This window comes from Vulpes lagopus, chromosome 14, assembly GCF_018345385.1.
Source record: "Vulpes lagopus strain Blue_001 chromosome 14, ASM1834538v1, whole genome shotgun sequence".
NCBI classification, from domain to species: domain Eukaryota; kingdom Metazoa; phylum Chordata; class Mammalia; order Carnivora; family Canidae; genus Vulpes; species Vulpes lagopus.
In genome coordinates, this window is record NC_054837.1 from 23,025,474 (window position 1) to 23,046,960 (window position 21,487).

General features: G+C 51.1%; 1 protein-coding gene across 1 annotated transcript in view; it reads left to right on the forward strand.

Moving 5' to 3' along the window:
* The window catches only part of TESC (tescalcin), a 56,697-nt gene that overhangs the window by 26,670 nt on the left and 8,540 nt on the right, over window positions 1–21,487 (forward strand). Inside the window, exons 4-5 of the mRNA XM_041728528.1 lie at window positions 5,352–5,421; window positions 16,703–16,783. Coding sequence (XP_041584462.1) covers window positions 5,352–5,421; window positions 16,703–16,783 — 151 coding nt within the window. The remainder of the gene's footprint in view (window positions 1–5,351; window positions 5,422–16,702; window positions 16,784–21,487) is intronic.

Sequence of the window (21,487 nt, forward strand, 5' to 3'; positions counted from 1 at the left end):
CCTATTAGCATGGCTCCTCATTCTTCCCCAGCCTCAGGCAAGCACTAGTCTGCTTTGGATTTGCCTATCTGAGCATCTTCTATAAATGGAATCATGTGATGTGTGGCCTTAGTGACTGGCCTCTTTGACTTAGACTCACTTTTAAGGTAACTCATCTGTAATAGAAGTTGTTTAGGAGCGCATGTTTGGCTATAATTTCTGATAGTTATTTTCCATCAGATCAGTATATTCATTTTTTAAATCTGCAGTTGAGAGATGCCTGGGTGGCTCGGTTTGTTAAGCAGCTGCCTTCGGCTCAGGTCATGATGGGGTCCTGGGATGAAGCCCCACGTTGGGCTCCCTGCTGAGGGAGCTTCTTTCTCTCCCTCTGCCTGCTGCTTCCCTTGTTCATGCGCTCTTGCTTTCTCTCTCTCTGTCAAATGGATAAATCTTTAAAAAATATTAATCTGTGATTGAGATCTGGGAGCTGCCTTTGATCACACAAAAAGAGGCAGCGTGGGGCGTAAGTAAACAAATGAACAAACAAAACTGCACACGTTCTGCCAGACAAATTTTTTAAGATTTTATTTATTTATTCATGAGAGACGGGGGGGGGGGGGTGGCGTGCAGAGACACAAGCAGAGGGAGAAGCAGCTCCATCCAGGGAGCCTGATGTGGGACTCGATCCTGGGACTCCAGGATCATGCCCTGAGCAAAAGGAAGGCGCTAAACTGCTGAGCCACCCAAGGATCCCCTCTGCCAGACAAATTGAACCTAAATCCTGGGTCTGCCTTTCAAGTTCAGCGACTTTCAGCAAGTTAACCTATCCCTTCAGATCCTCAGTTTGTTCTTCTGTAAAATGGGAGAGTCTCTCCATTCTAGGATCACGAAAAGGATTAAATAGGAACATGGGCACGCAGAACATGGTACTCTGCCGACAGATGACTCATCAATAGGGTTTTCGAGATCCCTGGGCTGTCTCATTTGGGACCATATTGTGTGCTTAAAATATTTATTATGTGACTAATAAATATGCATTGTGTGTTAGAGAAAATTGGAAAATATAGATGAATCAAAGCAAAACAAACTCTTTAATCCTGCTACCATGAGAGACAATTGCTATTATTTGGGGAAAATAAGTCCAGATTTTCTTTCATTACTTACATGCATTTGTACACATCTACACATTTTCCCCAGCATGAGGTCATGCTGTTTTTATAGCAAGCTGTGGTGGTTTTGTTTTAAATAGGCTCCACACCCAACGTGGGGCTTGAACTTACAACCCCAAGATTAAGAGTCATGTGCTCTGTCAACTAAGCCAGCCAGGGGCTCCTGTAGCAAGCCATTTTTAAACAACATTATAGGTGGAATGTGTATGCATGTCAGATACATAACTATTCATTTTTCAAAAGCAGCAGGCTTTTTTTAATTGGCTGAGCATACCATAAAATATTTGACCAACCTGCTTTTTGGTGAGCACTTAGGTTGCATCTAGTTTTTAAGCTGGTAAGAATATGAAGGTGGGACACCTGACAAGCTTAGTTGGTAGAGTGTGCAACTCTTGATCTCGGGGTTGTAAGTTTAAGCCCCACATCGGGCATAGAGATTACTTAAAGATAAAATCTAAAAGACTATAGGGATCCCTGGGTGGCGCAGCGGTTTGGCGCCTGCCTTTGGCCCAGGGCGCGATCCTGGAGACCCGGGTTCGAATCCCACATCGGGCTCCCGGTGCATGGAGCCTGCTTCTCCCTCTGCCTGTGTCTCTGCCTCTCTCTCTCTCTCTCTCTGTGTGACTATCATAAATAAATAAAAAAAAATAAAATAAAAAACTATAAAGGTGAACATGTTTATATATTCATGTTTTGTTCTCATTGGATTTATTTTTTTATTTTTTATTTTTATTTTTTTATTTTTTTGGATTTACTTTTTTAGAACAAATTTTTGCCAAGTAGAATTTTTTTTAAAGATTTTATTCATTTATTCATGAGAGACAGAGAGAGAGAGAGAGAGAGAGAGGCAGAGACATACGCAGAGGGAGAAGCAGGCTCCATGCAGGGAGCCTGATGTGGGACTCGATCCCCAAACTCCAGGATCATGCCCTGAGCTCAGATGCTCAACTGCTGAGCCACCCAGGTGCCCCTCTTGCCAAGTAGAATTACTGACTTTTTCATGTAAACCTTTTATTGTGATACCATGTACTGAAAAGTACATCATCTACGAGAATATAGTTCATAAACTTGCTTAGAACATGTGTCTATAACCTGCACTAGGATTAGAAATAGAATATTCCTAGTACCCAGAGGCCACCCTCATGCCCCATTCAAATTGCTACTCTCCTCTCAGCGGCAACCACTATTCTGACTTCCTTTTTTAAACATTAAGAGAGGGGCACCTGGGTGGCTCAGTCAGTTAAGCATCCGACTCTTGATTTTGGCTCAGGTCATGATCTCAGGGTCGTGAGATGGAGCCCCACGTCATACTCCCACTGGACAGTGGAGCCTGCTTAAGATTCTCTCTCTCCTCCTTCCTCTGCTCACCTCTTAAAAAAAAAAAAAACTACGATAATATCATTATTATCAGAGAAGTTTTAGGGGAAAATTCAGGGGAAATTATAGTTTTCTCATATATCCACCCCCACACACATGCATGGCCTCTGCCGTTATCAATACCCTCCCCCGAGTGCTATGTTAGATATAGTTGATGAACCTACATGACATGTCATTATTGCCCAAAGTCCATAGTGTACCTTCGGGTTCAATCTTGGTGTTGTGCATTCTGTGGTTTGGGCCTATGTATAGTGATGTGCCTCCATCACGATGGGGCCCTACAGAATCGTTTCACTGCTCTAAGCCCTCCTGCTCTACTTATTCAGCCCTCACCTCCACAACCTCTGACAGAGAGATGCAGAAACTGACCCTTGGAAAGGTTAGATAACCGCTAGGGGTGATGACTACTTTTCATGTCTTTGTAGTTTTGCCTTTTCCAGAATGTCAGAGAACTGGAATTGTCCAGAATGTAGCCTTTCTATCCTGACTTCTAACACTGTAGATGACTTTTGCCTGTTCTTGAACTTTATTTGAATGGAATCTTAAAGTATGTGCTCTTTCATGTCTGACTTCTTTTGCTTGTTTTTATGGTTCTTTGTTTTTTAAGACTTTTAATTTAAGATAATCTCCACCCAGTGTGGAACTCAAACTCAGAACCCCGAGATCAAGAGTTGCACACTCCACAAGCTAAGGCAGCCAGATGCCCATTTTTGTGTTTTTAAAGCTCACCCGAGTTTACAACACATACTGTTGGTTCACATTCAGTGTTGTGTACTATTCCATTGCTTGACTAGACCACACTGGAACACTCTTTTTCTGTCCTGCCATTGCTTGGCATTCGGATAGCTTCCAGTTTAGGGGCTGTTGAAACTGTACTGCCATGAACCTCCTTCTGCACATTTTCTCATAAGCACGAGCATGCATTTCTGTTGGATATGTACCCAAGAGTGGAATTGCTAGGTCATTGAGTCCACAAATGTCTTTGCTGATATACATGTGATATAAATGGCTGTATCCTCCTCCAGAAAAGTAGTCATCACCCCTAGTGGTTATCCAACCTTTCCAAAGGTCAGTTTCTGCATTTATAATGGGGATACAGACCTGTCCCGGGTGTCATAGGGAAGAGATGAGCCTGTGTGTGGAGCCGTGCATCTGGCACTCCAAGCCCTCTGGACCAGTTGGCAGTCATGAGTATTTTCTCACCAATAATGGCTTTGAGGGAGGCTGGAGAATCTGAGCTGCAGATTCTTGAAGAGATGTGACCTGGCCCTGAGACCAAAAAAAAAAAAGGTGGTGGTGGGAGGTGCTGGGTGGCTCAGTTGGTAGGGCATGTGACTCTTGACTTTGGGGTTATAAGTTGGAGTCCCAGGTTGGGGATAGAGATGACTTTTAAACATTCTGAAAAAAAAAAAAAAAAACAATAGGAAATGAGATGATCAGTTGGTTCCAGAAATTAGCTGCCTCTGCAACAGGAGGAGAAAAGATGTTTAATGCATGGGAACTGCTGGGAGGAGGCAGGCGGGGAGCTGGCTTGGTAGCCCAGAGCCTGTTTGGCAAGTTCTGCCTAAACTATATGTAGTACCCAGGGACCAGGTGTGAAGACCTTGCACACCAGGATATATGGTCAGACAGGAGATCCTGAGTAGCGGTTGAGGGCAGGCTTGGGAGATGGATCCAAGCTCCGCCAATTACTGGTTGTGTTGTTGAAAGTGGTCTGACCTGCATTTTTCAAGTTATGAGACAGAAGAGTATCTACTCCCCTACAGGGTTGTATTGAGGATGAAGTGAGAAGACATAGGTCAGTGTTTCATACTGTGCATTTCATAAACTAAACCCTGGTGTGGTGAGAACCATTATGAATATGGGAACTCACAAGGACCAGTTTCCTCTGTGGAAAAAACCTGGCCCACCGGCCCTGAAATGGTAATTAAGAAAAACTCTCATACCAAAACTATTTTTTAGTTTTATTTATTTTATTTTATTTTTTTATTTTATATTTTTATTTATTTTATTTTATTTTATTTTTTAATTTTTTTATTTATTTATGATAGTCACAGAGAGAGAGAGAGAGGCAGAGACACAGGCGGAGGGAGAAGCAGGCTCCATGCACCGGGAGCCCGACGTGGGATTCGATCCCGGGTCTCCAGGATCGCGCCCTGGGCCAAAGGCAGGCGCCAAACCGCTGCGCCACCCAGGGATCCCTTATTTTATATTTTTAATTTTTAGTTTCTAAAACTATTGGGGAGATCTACATATATCATCCATAGCACGATGATCAAAAAATCCCATTTCTTTTCCTTCCAGTCTCCTTGCTGTACCAGATTCTCCTTCTGTGTCTCACCACGTGTCTCCCAAAAATCCCTTCCAGCCTGAACCACTTTTCCCTCCCATACTCCTCTGTTTCGCAATATGTGACTAGGCATATGAAGTCCCTTGCTCAGCTAGGAGAACACCTGTCTTCAGAAGTGGGAGGGGAGGAAGTCGGGCTGGGGAAGGGGAAGATGACCTGGCTCATGTCTATGCCATCCTGGGAGCTGCCGTTAGTAGTACAAGTTGTATTGTCAAGGGGACAGACTTAATAACCCCAGAGGTGCATCGTCAGGAAGGATGGGAAACGCTTGTTGGAGTCTTCATCCAGTGGTGCTCAGGTGGGGGATGCAGGAGAATGATGGAATGGGAGGGTGGGGATGAGGAGGGGAAGGTCACCAGCCTCCTGCTGGTAGCTCCTGAGTTGGTTCAGTGGTCACTAATGTCTTCTGTCTCTCTCTCCCCATTCCCTCCTCTCCTCTCTCCTCCTTCCCATCTCCTCCCTCCCCTGCTTCTCAGTCTCGTCAGACCAGATCGAGCAGCTCCACCGGAGGTTTAAGCAGCTGAGTGGAGACCAGCCCACCATTCGGTAAGGTCTGCAGTTGGGTTTGGCCGTTGGGCAGGCCAATGGAGGATTTCTCTTGCCATCTCTCTCTCTCTTTCCCTGAATGCAGGAGGACTCTGGAAGAGTCCCTGGGTCGCCCCACTTCTGCAGCAAACCTATAGTTGTTGTAATTCTTTCAGTCCCTTCTAGACAAGATGTTTTAGAGCCAATCTAGAGCCACACCTGTTTCTCTTGGGATCAGGAATGTCTAACTGGAGTGAAGACAGTGGGCTAGTCAGCTACGCCTACCCTACCCCGACTTCCTCAAATGCTTTGGGCCTCCGTGCTTGAATCCCAGGTAGACATTGAGCGTGTGTTGAATGTCTCTTGACTCTGCTTCCTCACGGTAGGTAGTTCCGGCCTCAGGCAAGATGGCAGGCAGCAGACTCTGATCCCTGTCAAGGGAACTGGCCACCCTACATTGCATTTTTAATGTTAATCTTTTAGAAGCTATGGAGGTTACTTTTTTAATGAAGAGGAATGCCTTCAACTGTCCTCCTTATCCTAGGAGAGCGTGTTTAGTCATAGACGTGGGTTGAGTCCTACAGAACAAGGCTAGTGAGAGGTCCTCGTTAGCATGCTTGGTCGTCACAGAGTTGGCCAGGAAGCTTCGACAGTTGAACCGTGGCAAGCGAGAGTTTCCAACGCACGGTGAACAGCGCACTACCACAAGCTTTCTAACAGATGTAGTTTCCTAAAATAAATATTCAAGGTCTGAAGGTTACAATCTTCGAACTTCAAAATAAACATTCAAATAATCCAGGAAAACTTCCTTTGTCTTAATAAACAGGCTTATATTTCACCCAAGTGTTATGGAAACACACAGATAAAATATCCACTTCCCTTGTCTGTCTAAACAAAAGCATGTTGGTAATCCCATGCACTGTTCTCTCAGAGCTTCCATTCCCAGAGCTCAGCTTCTGGTGGTCCCATGGTTCCTGTGGCTTCCTGTCTCAATGTGATTGTATCCAAGGCAGGATTTGAGCCAGGTAGGGCTGGGATCTTTAATTCTGTCTGAGACACCTGCTAAGCCCAGGAAAGGAGAGGGAATGAGCCCAGCAGAAAGTCACCTGGCTGCTCATTGGCCCTGACAGTGTTACAGGTCTGAGTCTGAGCCCATCACCAGGGCCGGGGCTGGGGGTGCAGCTGGGTCATCAGCCAGGATCAGGGATGGAGGGTGGAGTGGTTTCCCAAGGGTGGGTGCAGGGGGCGATCCCCTCAGCCGGGCACCTGGGAGGCTAAGGCCAGGTACCCGTGCACCTGGATATTAGAACATGGACGTTTGAAGGCCCCCCTCCACCTCCCCCGTTTACGGGCACGTGCTCTATGCCAGGTGCTTGGTACCTGAGCTGATGGACGCAGTTCACAGCACGTGACGTGTGAAGGAGAGGCCCCCTTTCTCAGAGTAATTTCCCAGCAAGCTGTGCTCCCCAGCCCTGGAACAGGCTTCTGTGCTTAGGGGTCCATGGGTCTCGACTCTTGATAGGTTTTCAGTTCAACTTCAGCATGTGTTTAATTTTCAGACTTGGGGAAAACAGAGGCAAACACCCTGGCATGGGAAGCAAATTACCCCAGAATCCTCTTGTGTCGGGGTCTGTGTGAGTTGGCGTTAGTTGCTTTGTGTCTCTGAACCTGTCTCCATATCCACCAAGTGAGCCTGGTCCTGCAGGGTTTGATCTGGACACTGACAGTGAGCAGATATGTGCAGGATGATTCCGCTCTGAGCTGGATTTGTGGGCACTTGGCTGTGATGCCCAGGGGCCCCTCCCAGCTTGGGATCCTAGCATCCGAGCCCTGTGTTGCCCAGGGGCTCCTCCTGGGCCTTCGCAAGGACAGACTGAACCACTGTGCTCTACACACATTCTTTCCCAGCTGGAGTGTGCAGATCACTCGGGCACCTTCCTCAGGTGGGCTTGGCTTGGGCAGGTGTGTGGGGCCTGAGACTCTGTGTTTCTAACCAGCACCTGCACCACACATCCCTGGGGCATACCAGGTGCTCCTGCATCCATCCCCCACCAACCAGCCTGAGGGCCACCCAGCTCTCCTGCCCCACCAACCAGGCCTCAGGTGCCCATCTGGGCAGCCTTTCCATCCTCCTCCACCCCCCTCAAGCCTGTGGCCTCCCCGCTCTGTCTCACATCCCTCTGACTAAATCCAACACGCCTGTTAGGTTTTAGCAGAAGCAGGGTTTCTTCCAGGAAGTCTGCCTTGATGACGCTGTCAGCACCGTGCCAGGCTCCCAGGGCCCCTTACATCCCCCCCGCAGCCATAGGAGGTAGCTTCAGCATCTGGCTCTGCCTCCTGGTGCAATGGCCAGTGGGAATGTGTGTGTGATCCCCTGGGAACCATGTTACCACACAGGTTTTGACTCATAGGTCAAGAGAGGGGCCCCAGACTCTGCATTTCCAACAAGCATGGAGGGTCACGGACAGGTTGGCCTCCCCAGCACAGAGGACAATGCCCAGTCATTCCTCTGGGTCGGGTGAGTGGAGGCTGCACCCCCGCAGGCACTCCGGGACCCACGTTGCAGGCTCCTGCCTCCCACCTGTAGGCTAGGTCAGGTCAGGGGAACACGAGCTTGAGCTCTGCCCACCCATCCTGGCCTGTCTGCGTCTCCTGCACACCCACCCCCAGGACCTTCATACGCCTCATGCCTTTCCCACCTGCCCTCATGCAAGTCCTGCGTGTGTTTGCCTGGACTCAGCAGCCCCAGCTCGCAGGCCCCAAGGCGTCCCTGTGCCCTTGAGGTCACGTCTGTACTCTGTCTCTCTCTCTCTTTTTTTTTTTTTTTAAAGATTTTATTTGTTCATGAGAGATACTCAAAGAGAGGCAGAGACCTAGGCAGAGGGAGAAGCAGGCTCTTCCAAGGGATCCTCATGTGGGACTCAATCCCAGGACCCGGGATCACACCTTGAGCTGAAGGCAGAGGCTCAATGGCTGAGCCACCCAGGCATCCCCATGTCCATACTCTAGCTGGGGTCCACCAAGGGCTTCGAATGCTGGTTTTTCCTCTGCTGAGAGCTACTTGTGGACATCACCTCCTCCAAGATAACACTCTCCCCTGCACTTCCATGGTCTTCTCCTGGGGGACCCATCCCACCATTTACAGAATCGCAGCTGTGCCCCTAACAGACTGCTGGCCCCAATAAGGGCCAGGAACTGGGTCTTTTTCCCTGATCCTAGTGCATCCAGGGCTGGAAATATACTAGATGCTCTGGGAGTGCCACTACTGGATAGTTGAATGAATAGGAAAAAGCAAAGTAATGAGGAGGAAGGGAGTATAAGGACCGCCAAAGTTCTTTATGAGCCACGATGCATGGAATACGTCCGTGCTGTATCCCCCCTTGGGTATGCGTATCCCTGGGGAAGAATTTATCTGAGGCCGGGCTCATAGGAACTATTCATGGATGCAAGCTGTTATTAATTGAGCATGTTTTGTGTGCTGTGTAGCTGGAGCACGTAACTTCAATCTTATAAAACCCCACAGGGGTTGCCTGAGTGGCTCAGCAGTTGGATATCTGCCCTTGGCTCAGGTCGTGATCCTGGGGTCCTGGGATTGAGTCCCCTATCTGGCTCCCTGCAGGGAGCCTGCTTTTCCCTCTGCCTGTGTCTCTGCCTCTCTCTGTGTGTCTCTCATGAATAAATAAATCTTAAAAAAAACCAAACCCTACAGGAAGTAGTGGTAGGAACAGCTGTACTCCATTTTATAGATGGGAAAGTTGGCCTCAGAGAGGTCAGGTGCCTGTTCCCAAGTCACACAGCTCATAAGTGGAGAAGCTGGGATTTGAGCCCTGCTGAAATCCCTCTGCAAGGAACCTGTGGGCATTGCCTTCATTTGGGCAGTGGCCTCTAGGGACCTCAGTCTTCCTGTTCTGCCACCTGAAGATCCTCCAGCCTTATCATCCCAGGGTGGGCGTGTATAATCTCCATCATCGAAGCCCTGTTCCAGTGTCTCGCAGTCTCTACTGGGAGGTAAGTGTCAGCTGCATAGAGACAGGAGGTGAGCACTGGGTGTTATGCTATATGTTGGCAAATTGAACTTCAATAAAAAAAAAAAAAAGGAGGTGATAGACCACAGCATTTTATGCAAATAGGCCTGCCTGCAGGGTCCCCTCGCAGAACCCCAGCTGTTCCTGCCCATTCTCCCAGGGCAGAAGGGATGAACAGCTCTGGGCTGTGATTGGGTCCTCAGCACCTTCCCCACATTGCCAAGGGTTTCCTATGGGACCCTAGGCTGGGCCTTCCACCTCTCTGATACCTGGGTACATCCAGGAAGCTGTGGGCTGTGCTGGAGCTTCATTCGTTAATGTTGACCTTTGAACGTTGTGAAAGGCATTGCCCAGCGTCCCCAGGATGAGGCCCCCATCGCTGTCTGGGAGGGGTATGGGAGGTGACACTCTGCCCTGCCTTCTCAGAGAATGAGGTGCTCCAGAGCTTCTTAGAGTCCAGTGGAATGGGGGTTGAGCCATGATGCCTCAAGTGCAAAGAGCCCCTTAAAAGTGATCATTTAAACCTGCAGGCTTTAAACATAGACTAGTAAGTTTTGTAAATTGCATTAGAAAGTTAATGAAGAATTGAGTTTCTGAATTTGGCTTTGACAAATTGCATATAGTTAAAAAAGAAAATTCCCACAACGTAAAAACTGCCAGAAGGGATTTTTTTTTTTTTTGCCAGAAGGGATTTAATTTTAATCCATTTCCTACCCGTGTTTGGTGAGTCCCTTCTCCTGAAAATTCTCTAAGGATGTCCAGGGATGGCCTCCCCCTGAGGCCTCAGAGCTGTTGTATCAGAGCCCCACTCCATGTGTGCTCCGAACAAGGGCCAGCAACCATTTTTTTTTTTAAAATAAATGAGATAGAATTTTATTTATTTTTTCAAAGATTTTATTTATTTATTAGAGAGCACAAGTTAGGGGGAGGGGGAGAAGGAGAGGGAGAAACAGACTCTCCACTGAGCCGGAGCCTGACTCTGGGCTTGATCCCAGGACCCTGGGATCATGACCTGAGCCAAAGGCAGCAGCTCAAGAGTCTCAGAACCCACTGAGCCACCCAGGTGCCCCTGTTTTGTTTTTTTTTTTTTTAAATCGTAATGCTGCATTCTTTTTGTTTAAGGGCTCCTTAAATTATATGTTTCAGGACCCCAAAACCTTAGTCCACTCTGACCACAAAGCACAGAGCTCAGAGTCTTCTTGGAGAAATGCTTGAAGAGAAAACAATCATCTAACACACTGATTGAGTCCCTATGCTGTGCAGACTTGTCTCCAGTCCTCAAGAGCTTCTGTTCTAGCCGGGAAGCCCCCTCCCTAAGTAAACCCATGAATAGATATGAATTTTAGATCATGAGGGAAATACAGTAATTGCTTCTGGCACTTTTTCTTTCTTTAGTGGGGCCACTTCACCGGTGAACGTCTTAAACAGCATACTTTACTTCTTGAGAGCGCTGCGACGGGCTCAGCACCCCCAGAAATAGACACTGTGGAATACTTCAGACAGAGTGATGCAGGCCAGCGGGAGGTCTGATTAGATAGAGCCACATTACAAAAATATTTTTAGATCCATCAGACCGCTGAATGTGGAGTGAGTAAATGGAACCACGGACATACAAGGCAAAGAGAAAGGGAGCCGTGTTCACTGCTGGGCGCCACCAAAGTGTAGAGCAGCGTTCATTTGTTTTTTTTTAATGATTTTTATTTATCATTTGAGAGAGAGCACGAGTGGGGAGCGGCAGGGACAGAGGGGGAGGGAGAAGCAGGCTGCCCGCTGAGCAGGGAGTCTGATGGAGGGCTGGATACCAGGACCCCTGGATCATGACCTGAGCTGAAGGCAGACGCTTCACCTATTGAGCCACCCAGGTGCCCCGAGCATAGTTTTTATAGAGACTCTTTCCTGGGAAGGTTTAACACCGGCTCAGCTCTTATGCAAAAGCACAAGGATGGGACAGACGGCCTGGTGCATTTAGGGAATTCCTAGTGTTTCTAGGAATGTGCATTAACCTTCACACAAGTTCCCTGGGGATCATGTTAAAAATGAGGGTTCTGATTGCACATGAGCAGCAGCTCTGTGTTTCTCACAAACTCCAAATGATGCTGATCCTGCTGGTCTACGCTTTGGGTAGTTTGAGTGTTGTTGGGGAGACTCCGGGTGAGTGAGTCCCCGTGGGGGTCAGTTTCCCCAGTGTATACTATCTCGTGGCCCCCATGCGAGAGATGTCAACTGCCAAACTGTGTGCAGTGGAGGGGTGGGGGCGCCAGGAGCATCGGGCAGGCAGGCCCCAGAGTAAAGACCCCTCTCAGATGGGCCAGTGTGAGAGGGAAGGCCTGGGGTTCCAGTCTGGGAACTTTGGGGGCCTTGCTGTGTCCTCGGCTCCCAGGGGTGCTCTGCCCTGGTGGAGGCTGAGGCCAACCCCAAGCCTGCAGAGAGCTTTGCCGTTGAGCTGGCCCTCCGAGCTGCCGGAAACCAGCCCACACCACGAGCCTTGCGGAAGAGCCCCTCCTTGGTGGTTTCTCAGTCTTTCCTTCCCTTGCGGGGGCTGGGTGCTTGTCTTGCCTTCTTTTCTGGGTCCCGGATGGGGCCTCTAGGGGCTGGGGTGGGGGACAGATCCCCAACCAAAATTTCAGTTGTTCTTTCTCTTTGAGGTAAAAACATACAACCCAGAGGAAGTATATGGGGTGGTTAGGGCTGAATTCAAAACTCCCCTCCTAGCTGTGGGACCGTGGCTTCATCACTTCGCCTCCCCGGGTCTCCATCTCTCTCCTGTAAAATGGGGATTATGGGTGTGTGGGGGCTGATGAGCTGATTAAACACAGCAGTGTTTGCAGAGCCCTTAGCACAGCCTGGCATAGGGAAAGCCCTCGGGATGCTGTTGGCGGGGAGACGGGATCTTTAACGCCCTGGGCTCAACCCCTGGGAGGAGGTATGCAAGTGGTGTGCCCCTGGGGCCTCTGTGGGGGACCCCTCCCTGCTGGTCACTGCGGCAGCATCACCAGACCTGGAGCTCAGGCCCCGGAGCCCTGGGCTCACAGGGAGGACAGCCCTTTCCCACGCTGTGGCCTGCGCCCGGACACCTGCTGCCGAGCCGGTCCTACCAGCCCAGTGGGCACCTGGGGGCGGGTGGGGAGGAAGGAGGACAGGCCCGAAACTGGCATTTACGGGGCATTAAACTGCGGTCAGCCTCTCCCAGGCTCTGGGCTCCTGGCCTGCAGTCGACTTGTTGAAAAGAGGAAGTTGGCAAATATCCGGGAGTGTCTGCAAGGGCCCGACAGCCAGACCTGAGTCTTCTAGCGTTGTTTCCAGGGGATCCTGCGTGCCGCCAGTCCGTCGGTATCCTCCTCAGCAGTCTGAAATTTCTTTACTTCTCTGCCTCAGTCTCCCCATCTTTAACATGGGGATAAGCGTCTGCCTTATAGGAGAATGATGTAAAGCTCTTAGAGCAATACCTGTCACCTTGGAGGACACAGAAGGTTAGCTGCTATTATTATGGTCCTAATTTTATTCATTTATTTTTTAAAACATTTATTTCAGGGAATGAGAGTCTGCATGCACAGGTGTGCACTGGAGCAGGGGAAGGGGCAGAGGGAGAGAGGGAGAAAGAATCCTCCAGCAGACTCTCTGCTGAGTGTGGAGCCCCGATGAGGGGCTCGATCCCGGGACCCTGAGATTGTGACCTGAGCCGAACCCAAGAGTCGGCCACCTAACCGACTGAGCCACCCAGGCACGCCTCTTATCCTAATGTTAAAATGAAGAGCTCACTGTATGTCAGGCAGCCTGCTAAGCACCATATGTGTATTTATCAGACTTATTCATTAACCCAATGACGCTACCCAGACATTCCCGTGATCCCCAATTTACAGATGATAAACCTGAGGCTCTGAGACGTGGAGAGGCTTACCCAAGATCATGTGCCTGGTCAGGAGCAGATCCTGAGCCAGATCCTGGTGTGTTGGATTTCACTGCCCCTTTGCTGTGGGTGGTGCTGGGTCTGCACCCAATTCACAGATGAGGAAACTGAGGCATGGAACATCTGTCAGGTGCCTGTGAGAGAGAGCCAGGGTTTGAGTTTGGGTCTTGCAGGTGCTGTGCAGAGGAGCAGGGGGGGCAGCTGGGCTTCAAGGACACCAGCACAGACCCACCAGAGGCCAGGGCCAGGCTGCTGTGCCCCCAGCCTGGTTCCTAGCATCTGCCTCATCTTTTCCCGTCAGGAGGGGAGCCCGGGCCTCGCTCAGCCCCTGAGAACCTGCAGCTTCCCCACTGTTGACCTCTGGTCCCTTCTGGGGAATTAACCAGACCCACTTTCACTTCCCAGGTGTGTCTGCAACCATGATGCTGCCAGCAGCTCTGGGGGGCAGCTCCTCTGAATGCCCGTTCCCAGGCAGGAAGTTGATGCTCTGCAGGATTCCAACGGGGAAGTCCCCGGAGCATCTGAGCGGCCTGGACCCCTCGGTGGGGGGACCCAGCCTGGCCCTAGCTGGGTGCTCAGGACAGAACAGACCAGGGGTCGAGCGCTGCCCATACTCCCATCCCTTTCACTCAGCTGTTTGCATATGGCTTACAGAGCACTGACACTGCCCCTGGCCGTGCAAGCCATTGAGGACGTGGTGCTCTAGAAATGACTGCCCCTTCTGCATGTGCTCTGGTGCGCGGGTGCTGCTGTCTGCGGCATCTGCATGCCCACTTTACAGATAGCAAACTGAGGCCGAGGCAGGATTGGTAGAAGTTCTGACCCCTTGGCCAATGAAAGCCAGAGGGGGCCTGGGGTCTCAGCCACAGAGCTGCTGGTTGCCTCTTTTCTCCTCCCAGAATTCTCTCTCAAGCTCCCCGTGGCTCCTTTGGCCTGACTTCTCCTGGCTGAGGGGAGTATGATGTGGGGAAAAGTGTCGGCTCACAGAGAGGGGAACTTTTACGGACTGAACATACCCATGACCCCACATCCAGTCAAAGGCAGAACATTCTCAGCCCCAAAGCCACCTCATGTTCCTGGTTACCCTCCTCGAAGGCAGTTGACCTTTCATCCTGACTTTGGGCTGCATGGGATAGTGCTGGTACCTTTTGTTCTTTATATAAATGGGATCATAGTGCAGTGGTTCTTTGCTTTTTGGTTTTAAAACACATTTTAGGGAACATTTTTTAAATGCCTTATTGAGATATAATGCACATATCATACAGTCGACCCACTTAATGTAGGCAGTCGGGGTGCCTGGGCGGCTCAGTCAGGTAAGCACCTGCCTTCAGCTCAGGTCATGATCTCAGGGTCCTGGGATCAAGCCCCACTTTGGGCTCCTTGCTCAGCGGGGAGCCTGCTTCTCCCTCTGCCTCTGCCCCGCCCCACTGCTTGTGCTCTTTCTCAAATCTTTAAAAAATTTTATTGGAGTTCAACTTGCCAACATTTAGCATAACACCCAGTGCTCATCCCATCAAGTGCCCCCCTCAGTGCCCATCACCCAGTCACCCCCACCCCCCTGCCCACCTCCCTTTCCACTACCCTGTGTTCATTTCCTAGAGTTAGGAGTCTCTCATGTTTTGTCACCCTCACTGATATTTTCACTCATTTTCTCGCCTTTCCTTTTATTCCCTTTCACTATTTTTTATATTCCCTAAATGAATGAGACCATATAATGTTTGTCCTTCTCCGATTGGCTTATTTCACTCAGCATAATACCCTCCAAGTCCATCCACATCGAAGCAAATGGTGGGTATTTGTCATTTCTAATGGCTGAGGAATATTCCATTGTATACATAGACCACAGCTTCTCTATCCATTCATCTCTCGATGGACACCGAGGCTCCTTCCACAGTTTGGCTATTGTGGACATTGCTGCTAGAAACATCAACAAGAAAAGTATACAGTTAATTTGAGGACATTTTCGTCACCATCCCCTTTTCCCCCCGCAAGAAAACCCTGTGCTGATTAGCCATCAACTCCGTTATCACCTTGCCCCCAGCAACCAACCAACAGCCTGTTTTCTGTCTCTGGATATGCCTATTCTGGTCATTGTGGAAAAACAGATCCTATATGTGGCCATGTCGTCTGGCCTCTCAGCACCGTGACTGTCCTCGTCTATATGGTAGCATGTATCAGTACTGTGTTCCTTTTTCTGGCTGAGTAGTGTTCCATCACCCCGGGCAACTATTCTGAGTGTGCTGCCGCCTTTAGGCCTGGGATTTTAGGAATCTAGAGTGTGGCACCAACAGACACTGGCTCTTGAGTTTGGGCGGGCACCCTGCGAGCCAGGCCTGCCAGCGCCACCCGTCACACCTGTGCCCAGTGATTCGCTTCTGCCCCCAAGCCGGCATCTTTTTTTTTTTTTTAAAACAGCTTTACTGACCTGTGGTTCACCTACCATACAACTTGCCCATTAAATTGCACAATTCTGCAGGGTTTTTAGTATACTGAAAGGTGTGCATCCAGCCGCACGGCCAATTTCTGAATCTTTTGATTGTCCTGTTCAGAAACCTGGTACCCTTAGCTGTCACACCTGTCATTCCCCTCCCCCGGCCCCTGGCTGCCCCTGGTCTCCCTTCTATCTCTCCGAATCCACCTGTTCGAGACATTTCATGTGAGTGAAATCATACACAGTGTAGGTTAGTGCCTGGCTTCTTTCTCTCAGCATGTGTAATGTTTTCAAGGCTTGGCTATGTTGGCGCAGGGACCCCTACTTCCTTCCTTCCTTTGTGGCCCAATAATACTCCATCGTCTGGATGGACCACAAGTTATTGATGTGCTTCTCAGGTGACAGACACTTGAGAGGTTTCCACTTTGTGGCTGTTACGAGTAATGCTGCCTTGCCATTCACGGACAAGTTCTTACATGGATGTGTTTGTAGGAGCAGAAGTGCTGGGTCACGTGTTTATTCCCCATTCACCTGTCAAGGACTTGCCAGACTGTCTTCTAGCCTCCCGGCAAGAATTCTGCTACCCCAATTCCAGATTGACCAAAGCAGGGTCTCCTCACTGGGCCTGTGATGGACCTCAGGTGGTCCCTGACCCCTCAGAACAGGTTGCAAATCTTGTGTGTCTGCATTTTTCTGGGTGTGAATTCCAGGACACAGAGCATCTCAAAGCCTTCAAATCCTCCCCGCTCCTACAGGGCAAAGGTTCGAGCAGGTGGCAGATCAGTGCAGCGTATTCCAGTCTTGTCTCTGGACTCTTCTCACAGGATCTGCTCAGGATTGATAAAGACAGCCTGATGAGTGGTGAACTTGCCATCTGACATTGGATGTTTTCCCTGTCTCTCTCTCTTTCCGGTGTTTCTCCTCCTAACTGCGACTCAGCAAGGAGAACTTCAATAACGTCCCTGACCTGGAGCTCAACCCAATCCGATCCAAAATCGTCCGTGCCTTCTTCGACAACAGGTGGGCCCTCATCCCTGAACCAGCCTAATGGCAGGTGACTTTGGCCTCAAGGGGGCATTTTACCCCTGTACCTACGTACAGTGCTCGTGTGCTCAGAGTCGCCCCTTAAACCAATGCAGAGAAGAGGGGGCTGTGTAGGAGTCAGAGGCACAGCTTGGGGGCAGACAGCTCAAGCTCTGGAGTCCTAGCTGGTTGACTTTGGGCAGCTCACCCAATCTTGCTGGGCCTGTGTGTTAGTTAGCTGTGGCTGCATAACAGATAATCCCAATTCTTTTTTTTTTTTATTAATTTATTTATGATAGTCACACAGAGAGAGAGAGAGAGAAGCAGAGACACAGGCAGAGGGAGAAGCAGGCTCCATGCACCGGGAGCCTGACGTGGGATTCGATCCCAGGTCTCCAGGATCGTGCCCTGGGCCAAAGGCAGGCGCCAAACCGCTGCGCCACCCAGGGATCCCCGATAATCCCAATTCTTAGCAGTTTAAAACAAATACTTATTTTTTTTAATGTTTTATTTATTAGAGAGAGAGTGAGCAAGCAAGAGCGTGCAGGCAGGGGTAGTGGCAGAGGCAGATGGGGAAGCAGGCTCCACACTGAGCAGGGAGCCTGATGTGGGATTTGATTCTAGGACCGCAGGATCATGACCTGAGCTGAAGGCACATGCTTTGTTGACTGAGCCACCCAGGTGCCCCCAAAACACATACTATTTCACTGTTTGTGTCCATTGTCAGGGACCCAGGTGTGGACTAGCTGGCTTCTCAGGTCCAGTGATAGCTGTGACCTCAGTCATCTGAAGGCCCGACTGGGGCAGGCTCTGTTTCCAAGCTCACACACGTGGCTGGCAGCAGGCAGCACCGCAGGGACCCCTCCCCAGGGCTGCTCACTCACGGCAGCTCTTGGCCTCCTGCAGAGCGACATCCACATGAGGGAGGAGGCTAGGTTGAGCCCCTGAGATGGAAGACCCCATTATATGCAAACTAATCTTGTCGGGGGCATCCATTGTTTTTGCTGTGCTCTCTTCATCAGAAGTGAGCTGCTAGGTCAGCTCATGTGAAGAGAGGGGACAACACTCCTGAGTGCCAGGAGGTGGGAATCACTGGGAGCCACCTTGGAGGCTACCTCAGTTTCTGTACCTGTACAATGGAGGTCACAGTAGCATCTGCCTCATGGGGTTGCTGAGGGTCCACTGAAATGATGTTGTCTATCTTTCTGCTCATTGCCATGAATTACAGAGAAACTGAAGCACAGGGTGGTGATGCAGTGTCCTAGGGCTGAGGTTCCAGCCAGAGCTCATGGCCTCAAATGTCCAGTGTCGTTGGAGTTGACTTGCATGACTGCATGAGACTCAGTATGTTTGAGTCTCTATCAAGAGTTGGGTTGCACACGCCCTCCCTAGGCAGTCGGGGCCTGTGGGCAAACACACCAGAGCCCCAGGCCTGACCCCTGTGTCTATAGAGGCGGCTGAGAAACTGGGAGAACCGGCAGAAAGAGGAAGGAAGGGAATAGGTGTGTTGTGGCCAGAAGATGGGTGGTGACTTCTTGGACAGGTTTCAAGTTTGTGAACCTCAGCCACTCTGCTCTGGTTCTGCCAGGGCCATGCAGCCCTAAGCAAGATGCTGAGTCTCCCTGAGCCTCCCCTGTTCCTGGGTATGGGTTGGTGTCCTCAGATGCCTTGGAAGTTGCAGAGTCTTGGCTGAGGGGCAAGGCCTGAGAGAGTGACCAAGAGTTAATGAGACAAAGCAGAGAGAGGTGTTTGGGGAGGAAAGAACTGCATGTGCAAAAGCCCTGTGGCATCAGAAAGTATGGTGACTGTGTGTGGCAGAAAGGAGGTCTGGCCAGAGCACAGAGAGACCGTGCAGGATGGGAGGTGTGGGGAGGGCAGAGCTGCATGCTGCAGCCCTTTCACCAGCAAGAGGTGTCTTGGGAGCAGCAGTGGGGAGGCACTGATGGGTTTAAGGTGGGGTACGGATCACAGCCCCTGGCTGCTGGTGGGCTGTAGGGGACGGAGGCCCAGGAGCAGGTGTATCACGGTCCCCCAGCTGGAGGCCAGGGTGCTGAGTGAAGGTGAGAGCAGCGAGCAGCTTTGTGGCACTGGGGAGGGAAGAACAGAGGACAGAGGGGAAGGTTAGATCTGGGGTTGGAGGTGAGCAGAGGACTCGTCACAGACGGTTGTCACATTTGCCAGAGGGACGCCACATAGTCCGTGCTGGAGATGGGGTTGGAATCTCCTTTCTTAAAAGTTTTTATTGATTTATTAGAGAGAGACAGATAGATGAGAGCACAAGTAGGCAGAGGGAGCCCAGTGTGGGACTCGATCCCAGGACCCTGAGATCATGACCTGAGCCAAAAGCAGATGCTTCACTGAGCCTCCATGAGCCATGGAATCTCCTTTTTAATCCCAGTTCTGCCCGAAGTATCTGGGAAGGAGGCCTTGGTGGACAGCGAGGCAGAGCAGGAGGTGGGGGTGCTGGCAGGTGGTGGGAGGGGGGGCCAGGCCGGGAGAGGCACCCCTTGACATGGAGTTGACCTGCGTGGTGGGGGTCTAGTGTGGAAGGTCTCACAGGGTGCCCAGAGCCTGGTGGTGCCGTATGAGATGGGTGTGTGCGTGAGGATGTGGGCACACGCCTCCCTGTGTGTCCGTGAGGCTTGTTTCCGAAAGGCTCCATGCAGACTTGGCCACTTGGGAGGCCGGCCAGGCCGCAGGGACCCAGACTTCTATGGGGTGGAGCTGGAGGGACCAGGGTTCCCATGACATGAGGTGACCTAGGGAGGGGCAAGGGTGCCTCTCCAGCAAACCGTGCTTCCTGGGGCCTGCGGGACCGGCTGGGACCAGGGCCTAGCAGGCTGGTCCTCTGGACACACTGCGAGGGCAGCAGGGAGGACTGGGAGTGTGTCCAGACTGGAGAGAAGGCACTCCTGGCATACGTGAGAATATTCTGGGTCCTGATTGGGGCGTGGGTGTCCTAGGTGCATACTGTTCAAATGCAAAATCTGTGTGTTAAACCGTATGCAGTTATTCTTTAAAACAAACCTGACTCCACATACACAGCTTGGCTTTCGTCTGTCACCTGGGGGAACCAGAACGGCTCCAGGACCTGTGTTTCCAGCACAGACATTCAGGTGTCTGCTGGGCTGCCGTCCGTGAGCGGTGGCCTCTGCCGAGGGGATGGGGCCTGGACCTGGGACTGGGGCTGAAGCCTCTGTCTGGCAAGGGGACAGGAAGGCAGGGCCCAAGCATTTGCCACTGGACTTTGGGGTGGTCAGTCGGGGGCAGGAAAGACTCCCTGCTTCCCTCGGGGGTCCGAAGTCAGGACAGCTGTGGTGCTGTCTGTGGGACGGAAGGGGAAAGGGATGTCAGGCAGTCAGGGAATGTGGAGTGTCCAGAGGTGGACATGGAAACAAACCTGTGGGGGCCCCTGAGAAGCTGAGAGTGGCAGGAGGGGGTGTGCAGGGCTGGGTCAAGGTGGATGGTGAGACCAACACGCACGCCCTGGGTCCTGGGGGAGCAGGCCGAGGGATTGAGGCTTACCCTGAAATTTGAAGCTTCAAGGGCTTTAAGCAGGAGCAATAGGGTCGAGTGCATTTTGCAGAGCTCACATGGCTGTGCATAGAGCATGGGTGGGAGGGTCCTGCTGGGGATGGTGGAGGCTGGGTCAGGCCCTGGTGGGTGACGGGCAAGCAGCCTGGAAGTCTCTGAGGAGGGCAAGGTTAAGGATGGGCTCCCCAGGCCTGGGCCCAGAACAGCCTGGGGCCTGCAGCTGAGAGCCTGTACACCCTCACCCATCCCTTGCTTTTTGTCCTGGAAGTTCCGAGGGGGGTGAGGGAGGACTTTGAAGTGGGGGCCAGAGACAGGATTTTCTTCTTAAGGAAGACCAGAGCCAGCCTTGCTTTCCTGAGACCCTTCAAGAACAGGACTGTGAGCAGAGAAGCTGTCTTGGGGGGCGGTGTGGACGCGGCCCTTACCCACCTCCAAGGGCTCTGTTGTTTACAGGGTCACCAGACAGTTAAGGATGAAACTACTGCTCTAAACCGGGCACTTGGGGTGCCTGGGAGGCTCGGTCAGCGAAGCATCTGCCTTCGGGTCTGGTCACAATCTCAGGGTCCTGGGATCGAGCTCCAAGTTGGGCTCCCTGCTCAGTGGGGAGCCTGCTTCTTCCTCTTCCTCCTGTTCCCCCTGCTTGTGCTCGTTCACTCCCTCACTCTCTGTCATATAAATAAAATCTTAAAAAAAACCACCAACAACAAAACCCAAACACGGGCATCTTTGTAAGAAGAATGGAAGCCGCCCACGTGCTGAGCACCGTGCGGCCACAAGGTGGACCCCGTGGAGCCCCGGCTGGGACGCGGGCCCTTCCCTGCCCCTCCACGGCCAAGGGGACGACCTCGAGCCCGCCTTGACTTACTAAAAAAAATCTGGTTATTAGTAAACTTTGCACTTCGGTAGTGAACCGCTTACTCAGCCCGACCACGCCGGCCGCTACTAGTTTCAGGCAGCTGCTGAGGAGCGGTCGCAGCCTGTCCCTGCCGGAGGCCACAGAGTAGATCTTTTTGGCTTTGTTGGGCCTGCAAGGGCTGTCACCACCGCTCCTCTCGGCCCTGGTGGCGACAAAACAGCCCCGTTAGGAAATGAATGGGCGTGGCTGTGTGCCAATACGACTTTATCGATAGGCAAGGAACTCCGAATTTCATGGGATTCTTATTATTA